Below are 12,787 nucleotides of genomic sequence, written 5' to 3'. Positions count from 1 at the left end.
GCAAACATCTCACTTTGCTAATCAGTCATAATTTTTGAGCTGAGAGTTTGCAAAAGTTAAGATATTTGTAAGCACCAATGACATCTCTTGAAGGGGCCTTCAGGAAATATCTGGATAGGACAATGATGAGACATAAAGCTTGTCAGTGAAGGGAATTTCCTAAGTCAATGCTCTATTCTCTATGCTAGTTAAGGACTAATGAGGAGTCCTTGTAATCAGGTCTCTGAATGGGCGTTGAAAATCTGGACAGAGTGAAAAAATCTGAGTCTCCTCCATCAACAGCGACTGTCAATGTGATGTTGAACAAGGCACTTCACCCACAGTGTTATAATATAGTTTTCTATTATATGGCTGTACTCAGCAGGTCCAGAATGATAAATTCAACCAAAAATTACCAAAATTAAATGTGGCACCCTTTGAAACCTGCCACCATACAAGGATCTGCACTGAAATTCGGTCAATTAATAATTTCAGGCATTAGCTCAGTTCCATAGAGACACCAAAATGTTCTATCTAAAACAAATGGGCACACAAATTTAAATGAATTATTCAATGGCAATGTGAAATAAGTTTTTTTGTGAACACTCTTTAGGTGTAGGTAGGTAGCATACAGCCTCACAAAGTAGTATAAAGCCAGAAACTTATCGCTGACATTATAATAAACCACCTGGCTGCCTACTTGCCTTGCCAATCGTCTAAAGTAGAAAATAAGGTTAACATTTGTGTATGAGTATTGATCCACACCCTGAGGCTTTGCTACTTCTTTGAAACCAGGCCCATTAAACCTTGCCCAACTAACTGTTTACTCACATCAGTCTCAGTGTTTTCTGTTGCCATCAAGTAAAACACAAAAAGCAGAGTCTAGTTTGTCCACTGAATATGACTATTCACTGAAAGCTGGTTTCCATGCTCTCTATGACAGTGTACTGTGAGCGAGGTGTCCACCACCTTTCCCCTGCCCTTTAATTCATTTCTAAGTTAAAGCCTGTGTATCATTATTCGCTTGAGCTCCACTCGCCCGACACTGCCAGAGCACCCAAGCCCCATCAACTTGAGGGGGGGGACGTGGCGGTGGTGGTGAGGTGGGGGATTCTTGGCAGAAATTCCCCACAAATTTTATGCCAAGAGCGAAATGGAAACCTCCTCTCATTTTCCTTTCCCCTTAATCCAATGTTTTCAAGCCCCAGCCCCACCAAGGTCATTATAATCATAGCAAGTGGAAGGGAGCCAGTGACCCGCCATTACGGTAAGGTAGAGAGCCACCCAGTCAGTCGGCTATTGGCTGACGGAGAGGAGCAGAATTCTGTCTAGAAATGTTTCAAATCTCTCCATTTCAAATGTAGATAGCCAGGGGAGGAGGGAGCAGGATACAAGTGCTCCTCCCAATACACTTTAGTTTGTGCTCTTCATGATGTGGACTCTCACTCAGTATTTATTTTTAACATACTCACTCACTTACATTAAAAGGATTTGAGACACGGATGACGACTGGTTGAGAAATGTTAAGGGGACTTGTTTGATCCAACAGTTTATAATATGTACATTCTGGCAGAGAATGTGCCAAAACAATATTGAATATTTAGGCCTATCCTGACTGACTTGCTATCATTTTTGAAATCACAAAGTCACATACACAAAATATTTGAACTTATAAGCATTTTTAACCAACCCTAACTTTAAAGAGTCAGTAATAAGGCAGCAAAATTACAAACAATAACTCACTGCAAGGTCATAAAGAATGGCAGTTTTCATTGTGGCACCAAAGGTCATGTTTACTTGTCAGAGTGAAGGCGCCATACTGTACTGTGACCTCCATAGCCGGCTTATGTACCCACAGACACACACACAAACACAAACACACACACACACACACACAGAGAGAGAAGGGTTGCGTGTTCACTTTCACATGTGCGTGCCGTGCACACACACTTAAAGAATAGTCTCCTCTCACAAGCTGTGCCACAGACAATAGGACAGTACACACTGGGCTACACAACCCATATATCTGGGTCTGTGCTAAGATAAAGCACCTCCAGCATTAAAGCCAGTGTATTAGCTTGCCCTTTTTCACCACAGATGAAGAGATTTGAAGCTCGATATTGTGCTTGTTGGCTGGCACACCACCAGGGTGTTGTTGGCTGAATAATGAAAACACACAGACTGACAGCGAATGGCATGAGGTGACACTTCCATTCTTGAGTGGGAAGATCCAAAACAAAGCACAAAAAGCTTCTGACAAATTCATACTTTTCTTTGACAGTTTGTTGACTGAGGAGGGAAACAACTCCTAAATCAGAAAAGGCTTTCATTTAAACCCAGGAACACAGGCACAGCAGTGCTTCAGTACAGTGCCTACACAGGAATACATGATTTCAGATACGTGGGTGAAGAGTATTTTTGTTACAGACCAATTACGAAGCGGCTTAATTGAAAGGTTGACATGGGCTTACTTTGATTTCATGTCCAAAAGACGGAAAATATTGGACTTCATGTTTGACTGATCCAGACTGCACAATAATGACGCTGTGCCAAACACAGCCCCCCCCCCTCAAATGTGTATTTTTTGAAACACAAGTTGTCCAAAATCAGGAAGCTTTAGCAAACATAAACTCAAGCATTTTCATAGTCAGATCTTACATTTATTCAGTCCACCACTTTTCTAATAATTAAAAAAAAAAAAAAACATCGAAGTATGCCCTTAAATATTTTAGCCATTATAATGCAGAGCTTGTTTCTCAAAAGAAAATCCTTGTTGGGCAAATTCATCTCCAGGGTACATTTGGATGTTGTAATGGGCAATCAATTGTTATTACTGTTGGTGGGCAACTATGTGCTAAAAACATATTTTTTATGTCAGCTACACAAAAAAAATCAGTTTGAAATTTAGTGACACATATCACAAAAATATAAAAAATCTATTAATATACATGTGTTCCTGTTAACATGGTGACATGTCATAAAATCAAACACAATGAGCCACTTCAATTGCCCAAAACTATTTATCTACCTTTATCTTATTTCCATGAAAAAAGACAACTTATGAAAAGTATCAGCGGGCAATATTACACTTCATATTGTATTCATAATTTAATTCTATACAAGTGTACAAACATGCTGGGTACAGTTTTAAAGAGTACATCTCAAACAGAGAAGATGTATGTCATTGATGAAGAAAGGAAATTCAGTAGATCACACAATGTTTCTGGTACTGAAATAAAAGGCTACAGCTCAGATTTCATGAATTCACTGTACACTAAATACACTTCTTAATACACTGATTTTGGTAAAATACATTCAGTGGACAAGCGCCCAAACAGAAGCTTCAATATGCAGAGTGTTTGTAAAAGGGCTGCAATGAGTTATAATCAGATTTACATCATGACCCTGCTCTGTATAGTCCAACCATGTGGCTTACATATTCCTTATGCAGCATATCAGTGAGGGCTCACTGTCCAAATATCTTCCTGTCACTCAGTCACACATACACACAGAGATACACTCGCAGTCACTCACTGCACCCACTGTCACCCAGTCTCCACCTCTATACCTCCCAGCCAACCGCTGCAATTTCCCAAGTTCAACCCTAGGTCAAACACCTGAGCAGTAAATAAGCAAATATTAACACTAAAAAGATAAAAAATAAAAAAAGCAGCATTTGTGCATATTGTGTGAAGCTGCAGAAATTACTCCATGATGTTCATTTGTTTTAATGTGTCAGAAGTGTTAGATTGGTGACAAGTGTAAGAGCTCATTCATTCCTCAAACCACTGGACATCAAAGGAAAACTAAATGTCTGTGAATTGAGTAAAAGAAGCCACTTAAAGTATCTTTCGATCATGGCTGGTAATTCTGAAACAGGTGGCATGGTCTGACATTTAAGAAATGAAGAAGATAGTGTCATAAGATAAATGTACCAAGCCATCATTGATTTAAAGATGAATCACTCCATTATTCATTACATTTGCATACCCATGTGACTAAGTGAGTTGTTTGCTTACGCATGTATGGAGCAGAAATGATCAAGAGCAAAAAATGTCACCCTCGGACAATTCCTTTAATAATCGTTGTCATTGCCCACTACCATCTAAGCAATCCTCTAGTGGCCAAAGTGGGGTACTGCGGCTTTTCATTATCTGGACTGATAAAGGCACAATACGAACATCCAAGATACGGTGGGTCAAATGTACAAAAGTAAACCAACCTCCTACCAAAATCAACAACAAGGGAATTGTAGTAGGTTTCTGCTGCGGTGCAACGTTATTCTAAGCAACGTACTAGAGCATAACTGTCGTTTCCCTTTTCTAACCGCGTTATTGATCGTAGTCTGTCTGCAATGAATGGCTGCAAAAGGACGGGGGGAAAAACCCTGAACTTCAGGTGACCGACCATGGCTCTGACACAGCCTGCATACAGACTGGGAGGGGTAGAAAAAATACATCGGCTTGAGGGGGGAAAAAAAACTCTCCACACTTTTAAAAGTCGACGACAAACAAGCGCGAACGAATTCGGTTCCGTGATTTGGAGCAGCAAAACTATGAGGTGAAAGTTGGACGTTTATTGCCGAGGAAATGAAGTTTACCGAGCGTTGCTAGATAGCGCTATTGCTAACTAGGAACACTAGGGTATGGGTAGCCAGACTCTGGCTTGTCTGATCCGACTGACCCTTCATTTTATTGCGGCCAGACTCCCAGATCCTCCCCTTTCTACCCGAAAAGCGACCAAGCAGAGGCGAACCCCTAACCGAAAACGCTCGGCCGTTATTCCTCACACACAACCGACACATATGCCAACTGACCGCAACCTTTAGCGGAACCGGACCTTTATCGATTTTACTCTTAATAAAGCCACGTATCATTTATCCACTCACTGCCTTGCTAACGTTACCCATCGCCAACAACATGGCTGCCTCGCTCGGACCTAAAAAGGCAGAAATAACCTACGCCGAGTCTTTTGTCTGTTTCACCTCTTTAACCCTAAACTACTGCGCAAAACACACGGAGAGCCGTTAAAATTGCACAAATCGAGTGAACGACTTACGTGAAGGCAGGCGCTTGGGTTGCTCCTGCTTCCTCCTTGGCATTTTCCCCCGTTTTTAATCACATTCTCGTCCTTGTTTAGGGATAAGAAGAAAAAAGGTTTTTCCCATTGAGACTGGAGGCGCCAGTGATGGCAGGGACTTGGTCGTGCACCTGGCTTTGCTCGGTTTAAAGTGTATTGTTGGGGAATGGGAACACAGGCGGAGGAGGTGCCGCTGTTGTTGTTGCCGTGTCTTGACTATGGCTGCTCTCGGTGCAAGTGTGTCTCCGAGCCCCTAACTAACACTAATGCAGGGATCAAAGGGCAGCAACAGCAGAGCAGACACACACGCGCACGCACGCACACACACACATACACACACACTCATTCACACACATTCACACGCTCTCACACACTCACGCACACACTCAAACACACTATTGCGTGCACGCACACATTCGAGGAGCTCGCCCCCGAGAGCAGCGTACGGACAAGGTGCCCCCAAGCTTTCAGGGTGTATTGCTGAAAAGAAAATGTATTTGAAAAAAGCAAAGCGGGCATAATTCAGCGGAGAGACCATATTGATGGAGTCGAATTACATTAACGGAATCCATTTAATTTCCTTCAAACATAATAATAAAATAGTGAGTGACGATAATAATTTATGCGAATGATGCACACATGAATGTACATCTCAGTTTTGGCCGTTGTGAAATATAAAGCAGAGGAATGTAAAACATGAATTTAGCTTGATTTAGCAAAAGAGAGATTTTACCACCATAACCTCGTCTTTATTATAATTAAAAATAATGAATCAAGATAAATTTTCTAAGCTGATAATAAATATTAGCGGGTTAATATTGACTAAGTGACTTGGTTGGGACAGAGATTTTGCTAATGTATACATTCAACATATGCTGCTGTACTTTGATTAATTTTCCATACATAGTACACATTTATATACCATTCAGAGAGGAAGACATTTAAAGTCTTGGCTTTTTGTAAAGTTTTTACTGGCTTACCAATTCATAATGATTTATTAACTGTATAAAAGTTGCATGAAGACAAGCTATAACAAAAAGCTAATTTGAAATAGTCGATTGTCACACTATCAAACATTATACATCTGAATTTGGTTGATTTTCATCACCATTTCCCCCTACCCCCTTTTTTTCACACACAGACTCCATACATGTCAAGGCACTAATTTAAAAACTGCCTGCTGTGTTATACCTAGAATCTGTCTATTAAAGAATAGTTTGGGTTTTTTTTTTTTTAAAAAAAAGGTACATTGTGTGGGAACCAGTATTGAATCAGGTGGGGGCAATAACAGGTGTCAGTGTCAGAAAAATGTCCAGCAAATATCCATCCCAATGTAGTCATCTCCTCATCAAAGTTGAGAGACCAAAACTGGCCAGAGCTGAATCCTCCTCCCTCTCAGCTGGGTGTTGGGGCTTTTTCACAGCGCAGGCTGTCCCCCACTCCCTGCTGTTGGACTCCTCCAGGCTGCGTTCTGTTGGCCTGCCGCGTTCTTTCACACCTCGGCCGTGTGCGAGGAGAGCTGTGTCTTCATCCCTCCATCCTTCCATCCTCCAGTCCTCCTCCTGCCATGCCTTCCACCCACCCCCAGCGGAGGCGCAGGAGGCTCGTTACCGTGGCAATTAGTGAAAAGCCCAAATTAGCCCTCTTGGCTGTCCACAGGTGACAAAGACACTTTGCATTTCTGCTAATTAGGAAACAGAACAACATGATTAAATGGGGCCTATCAGGAGGAGAGTGGACAAACATGTTCCACAAATAGAAAAGCGTTATATATTATTGAATCTCCTGCATGAAGACATCCCATTAGCTTTTCCATTTGAGGAGAGGATAATGTTGGCTTGTGAATATTACAGTGGTTTACATTACAATTTTTAATAGACTTGTGTGAGTGTGTTCATGTGTTTATGTTTGTGTAGACAGCTGTGTTTCTCACCTGCACCTGCAGATGGACTGTCCGTGGACAGATGCTCTGACTAGAGAGTGGATGAGCTGTGGCAAGAAAAAGGTTAAAATCCTTTAGCTTTCTGTGTTTTGCAGATTGTGTGTTTTTGTACAGCACAACATATGCATATGGCAAGACCTCTATTGACTTCTTGAACTACATCAGGGAAAAAGTTCTCAATTAAAGCATTCATATCTAATTATTCATTCCTATCCGATATACTATAGTTTATAACTCTGAGAGAGTTATACCTTTCAGAGTATGTCCTACATATACAGTGCATGTTTGTGATTTTAAAAGACATAAAAGGCAACTTGAAGAGCATGGATAGACAGTTATGGCTCACATCAGTTATCATGTCTATAAAATGCAATGCAGTGCAAACAGTTCTTTTATAATTCCACTAAATCAGTGTAATGCGGCAGTTCTGGTTTGTACAGCTTGATGAAATTACAGATAAATGTCTTTGTTCTGTAGGTTTCTGGGTTTGTTAAGAAGATGTTTATACTTACAAATTTTGAGTTAACAACCCCAGTGCAGCTGGAATTCTCCTTTAAGCTTTTTTTTATGCTGGATGGTTTAATCAGTGTTAAATCTTCCTCTGTGTATTCACCCTTTGCTTTTTACACCACATCAGTGGTAATTAATGACAGAAAACCTAATGTAACATCAAACTCAATTTAACTGGCTGCCTTATTCCAGACATAAATCATCAGAAATTTAAACTTCTAGGCTACATCCCATACCATGATTGCCCCTAAACATGTACAGTAACAGCAAATTAGTTATACTAGACTACTAGTGTTTCTCTTGGTGGTGTTTTTATTCCCCATTGAGTTTGATCACCATGGGGAGGTCACAGACTGTTCCCTGACCCCGACAATGCCAGGCAGCTGAGGTAATGCTGGCAACAGGACAGTCTGCTGATAGTAGCCATGACAACATTGACATGACCTCACTCAGGGTTGAACCTAAAGGTCATTCTTCATTGCTCCAGGGATGAGTTCTCCAGCTATATTACTAGCAACAGCTCTCAAATTTCCCGGGTAGAACACACACTATACACGCACATACACTAATGCCCTGAATAGCCTTTAAATAACGCCACAATAAGAGCTGTGCGTTTATGACTGTTTATCTAACTAAGTGAAGAAGTAGAATACTGTATACTCAAGGTCAATTAGAATTGTTTTGTTTCACTTCCCAATAACTGGTGCAGGATCCCTGCTTTGAAAACAGCTCATATTGTCAGTCGGCATTATTACTACTTATTAAAATGGTTCCCTATAGTGGCACAACAGTTAGTGGGGGCTAAATGAGTTTCAGGTGCTTCAGTGGAGACTGGAGCAGACTGGAGAGAAATGAGCTAACTTGCTTATGTGCCTTGGGGGCAAACTGAACATCCTCCAGTTTCTCCTCCTTTTCTCTGTCTCTTTTTCTCCTTCCTCCTCTATCCTCTCAGGCCCTGTCCTGTGCGGGCTAGGCTGGTTGGGCTAATGTTAGGCTCGGCCAGTCAGATGTTGCCCTGGGGTAAACAGAAACATCTGTCCCCTGCCCAGCCGTGACTGTCGCTGAGTGATAAATCCTGGGGTGGCTTGTGCCAGCGCTGTCCGGCGTGCCACCTGTCCCCCTCCTACACAATATCCCCAACCCAACCCCTACACGTACACACACACACTTCACCCTATTTGCACCCGTCCGCCTTCATCCTGACAGTGTGACAGAAGCAGGTGGTTCACTCCCTTTTTGCCCTCTGGCCTTCTATGCTCTCGTCCTCGGTTGGCACATTTATGCAGGGAGCGGGAAGGGTTGTCGCCTCTAGCAAATACCAATGGAGAGATCCCTGTACCAGGTTATTCAGCGATGGTCCTAGGGAACTCAGAAGCTTATAGCAGTCGTTTCCTTTAATCAGGCATAAAGTCTGCAGATCAGATAAACTAAGTTTCGCAAAGGTCAACAAAATGCCCAGTGAAAAAAAAAACATCAGAAAGAGCAGGAGATTTTAGAGTATGTGACTAAAATGACAATAGCTTTTACTTATTTAAGGATTTCCCTGACCCTCTAGTAAATTCAGCTGTCAGAGAAAAGCATGCACACACACTTATTCACTCATTCTTTCTTTCTGTCTTACTCTCCTGCTACTGCTTCCTGTCTCTGCTCTACTACTTTTACTAGTGTGACAGAGGCAGGTGGCCAACTTCCTGCCCTCTGACCTTCAACAGTTTCCCTGCAGTAAGGAGACAGTGCAAACACACACACACAACGACCCACACACACACACATACACAGAGGAGGAGCCTAGGTTGCCCTGGGTGAACTGGGGCAGAGGTCTTGCAAAAGGCCCTGGAGGGAAGTGAAGGTCCTTAGACTCGGGGACAAGAGTTATTTTAGCTTGCAGTGCCAAACCTGACAGGCTGAATGATCATCCCAGCAGTGCCAACACCTCAGTGAATATGCACATCAGAAAGAAAGAGCCATGCACACTATAAAACACAGCCCTGTCTGACTAAAAACTGAAGGGAATCAGTGAGCTGATCATTGACACACCCCTTCCAAACACAGTTCTGAAAACAGTGTGCTCTTTTATCATTTCAAGTAGTTTGCATACTGCATTACAGAACATTTTTCATAAAATGTCACAAAGCACTAGGACAGTAACACTGCCACCTGCCTTTAAATCACTATTTTATTCCCACAAGTTGGGCGAGCAAAAATAATTACAAAAAGTATTATGAACGGCTATTCAGTTGTCTACCTCTCTGCCCTTGGTTGCTTGACTATCTTTTTTCTTTACAATATGTTTGAATTCATCAAGCATAAGGCCAGAGATAAATTCTTTTTACCATTTAAAATAATATCAGCTGCTGAAAGAGCACCTCGACACTTGAATCTGTTTTAATTTGAGCTGTACTTTGGGCTTGTGTATGTCTGTGTGTATGATTTGCATGTTTGTTTTATGCCTGTGTGTGTGTGCAAGAGGACCCCTGCTGATTAATGTCACTTCATATTGTAATGGAGCGTGCTGAACATGTTCTGATATCTGTAATGTGTTACCAGTCTCAGCTTGATTTTATTGCCATGGTCTAATAGGATATTGCCACTATCACAATTTGGATTAACTTCCATATCACTGCTGTTAAACCAAGTGAGGTTTGTATGTGTGTGTGCACACAAATGACAGAGAAGTGGGGATGTCTATCAGGGTGGGCTGCTCTGGTCGATTAATTTCACATTCAGCACCTCTTTCATAATGCATCTCTTCTATTTGGCACCACAATAGTTTTCATTATGAGCAGTTACAGCTGCTGTTTTTCCTCTCATTGATGCTGTGTTGAGGGGAAAAGCATTATTGACCCTGTGTAAAATAAGACTCTGCTGTCTGTGTTTTTTAAGGAGGATACTGCACTGGCAAATGCTTTCGCTCTCTGACCGGTCTTATATGATTGGCTTGCCTCTGACGTGCAGACACCAACACACACATACACTCACACACACACACACACAGGTATAACGAACCCACATAAAGAGGTTTGACATGCTTTTGTATGAACATTTTTTTGTCAGCAGGGAGCAGGGAACTGTACTCGTATACAGAGGAGGCTGCCCTTGCTCTGTGAGTCCTTTGTCTCCCTACATCCCCAAGCTCCACCTCTCTCTCAGCCAGCCCTCCAATGGGAGAGCCTTCAGGTGTTGACCTTATCGGGTGGAGGTCAAAGCCAGGTCAGGGATCTGTTGCTAGGCTACCATCAGATAAGTGGCTAGGGTAGGCAGCAGTGGGTATCTCTGTCATTCAGGGCTTGTCATGTAATCTTGTTCATTTGCAGACAATTGTCTGGACGTCAGAAAGGGTATCTGGCCCATACTGTTGTAATGAAACACATTAAAATATTAAAACCAGCCATGCTGAGAATTGGCAGCTCCACTTGGCACATGCCTTTTTTTTACAGTCATGCCAACTGTCACGCAGTAACATGAACCCCTTAAATACGCTTGTGTGATTGGCTGTGTAGAAACTTCAGAGTTGTAGAGGAAAGGGTTGTATTCATTTGGGTTTTTATTTTGTCCTGAATCATTTGATAGTTTCTGATTTACAAAATAAAGATATTTTAATATGCCCAGATAACCACACTGTGATTCAACAGACATGCATAGTCATAATCTAACTGTACAGCAATGTAACAGGAGGATAATATCATCTGTCTGTGTGCATTTTTCTAAGTCATTACTGCATTATATGATATAAACATAAACTTAATTCCGATTTCTATATGCGATACAGTTGTGTAAACTATTAACATAATGTTAATAGTAATATTAACAAAATTTTGTGGTAAACAGTAAATCATTTATAAATCAATGATTACAACATGATATCTTGATGGGGAAAGAACAACTCTATGCTCCTGGTCATCTGTGTATACATGTATGTATTTTTCCTGCAAATACTGTACATAAATAAATGGACGAATTCATTCATGGCTCATGACTCATTTAGGGGTACAGGTGGGAAGGCATCTTGTTGTTTGCTAACCTACAACCTTTAAATAGAGTACAAAGAGTGCTACAGCAGTCTGAAGACGGAGGGAGGGAGGGAGGGAGGCAGGGAGGGAATGAGTGAGAAAGAAAAAAAAAGAGAGATAGTTGTTGCATCTTCACACAAACATGGTCTGTTCTCCCACTCTGCCATTCCACCACCTGGACCGAGCTATGTGGGAGACTGCGCCACACAGTGAAGAACGACACCAAACAGGACAATTTCTGTTCACACTGTGGGTCATATGGAGGAAGACAGGTTGACACAGCATCTGTGTCATATCACAGCTTCCTCTTTGGTGACACCTGCATTTTGTCAATGTCATCCACTCAGCCGTTTAGGTTAACCGCCAGGTCTAGGAGGAAGTGGCCTTCGGAGGCCGTGTGAGGAGCAAGACCTCAGACAGTTAGACATAAAGAGACCTAGATAAGGCACGTGGCAATTTATCCATGCCAGTCCTTGTACTGTAGCTCCAACATGGGATCTCGTCTGTTAGATTGGCGCATTGTGAAAAGAGGTTCTCAGTGTCTGGGCGCTTGCCAGCTGACATTCCATGGAGACAAATTGAGAGAGAGGCTCCGGCAGATTTATCGGGCCATTGGCTCGCCTCAGGAATTCTCTTGTAACATGGCACTCCTGTGAAAGGGATAAAGAAATTAGTGTAAAACAGCCCCCCACGCCCCCTCTCTCACAGCACCCGTTTGGATATCTAGTGCTAGCTTGCAACCCCCCTCTAACACACCCATACACACTTCCTTTTTTTAATATAAATGTGGATGGATACAAGATGGATGGGTCTGAGCTTCAGTCCTCTTATTTCTATGAATATTCAAGAGGGTGGGCAAGAGAACGTTGCTGTATTCTGGCTGTTGAGTCACAGGTCCTCCGTGGCAGGAAGCACTGCTGGTCAAATGACAGAAAGAGAGAGTGAGAGAGAGACATGGAGGGGAGAGAGAGATATGCGTGTGTGTGGGATTTGAAAGGAACTGCTCCTGGCTGTCTTGGATATTTATTCCTTTCTAAAGCAATGAGGTGTTTGGAGAAAGAGGCCAGCTATGTTCTTAATGCTACAGTGAGAACAGGGAGCATTCTTCCGCACTTGCCTTACTATGTTCTGTCAATGTGAGAGCATGTCCTCACCTCTGACCTGTTGTTGATCAATAGGGAAATTTGATTGACTCTTTCCAAACTGTCTGAAAAACAAGATTATGAAAATACAGTAACCTTCTTTTTAAATATTCATATAACCATTT

At 42.0% G+C, this 12,787-nt stretch overlaps 1 protein-coding gene across 1 annotated transcript in view; it reads right to left on the bottom strand.

Moving 5' to 3' along the window:
* znf827 (zinc finger protein 827) overlaps positions 1 to 5,300 on the bottom strand; it is a 64,863-nt gene extending 59,563 nt beyond the window's left edge. The window contains exon 1 of the mRNA XM_022738331.1: positions 5,038 to 5,300. Within this exon, the coding sequence (XP_022594052.1) occupies positions 5,038 to 5,080 (43 nt within the window). The 5' untranslated portion in view covers positions 5,081 to 5,300. The remainder of the gene's footprint in view (positions 1 to 5,037) is intronic.
* Between the last annotated feature and the right edge of the window lie 7,487 nt (positions 5,301 to 12,787).

The sequence above is a fragment of the Seriola dumerili genome, unplaced genomic scaffold, assembly GCF_002260705.1.
Source record: "Seriola dumerili isolate Sdu_G_001 unplaced genomic scaffold, Sdu_1.0 BDQW01000035.1, whole genome shotgun sequence".
Taxonomy (NCBI): domain Eukaryota; kingdom Metazoa; phylum Chordata; class Actinopteri; order Carangiformes; family Carangidae; genus Seriola; species Seriola dumerili.
Note: the sequence above shows the minus strand (reverse complement) of the source record. Positions and strands in the feature narration are given on the sequence as shown.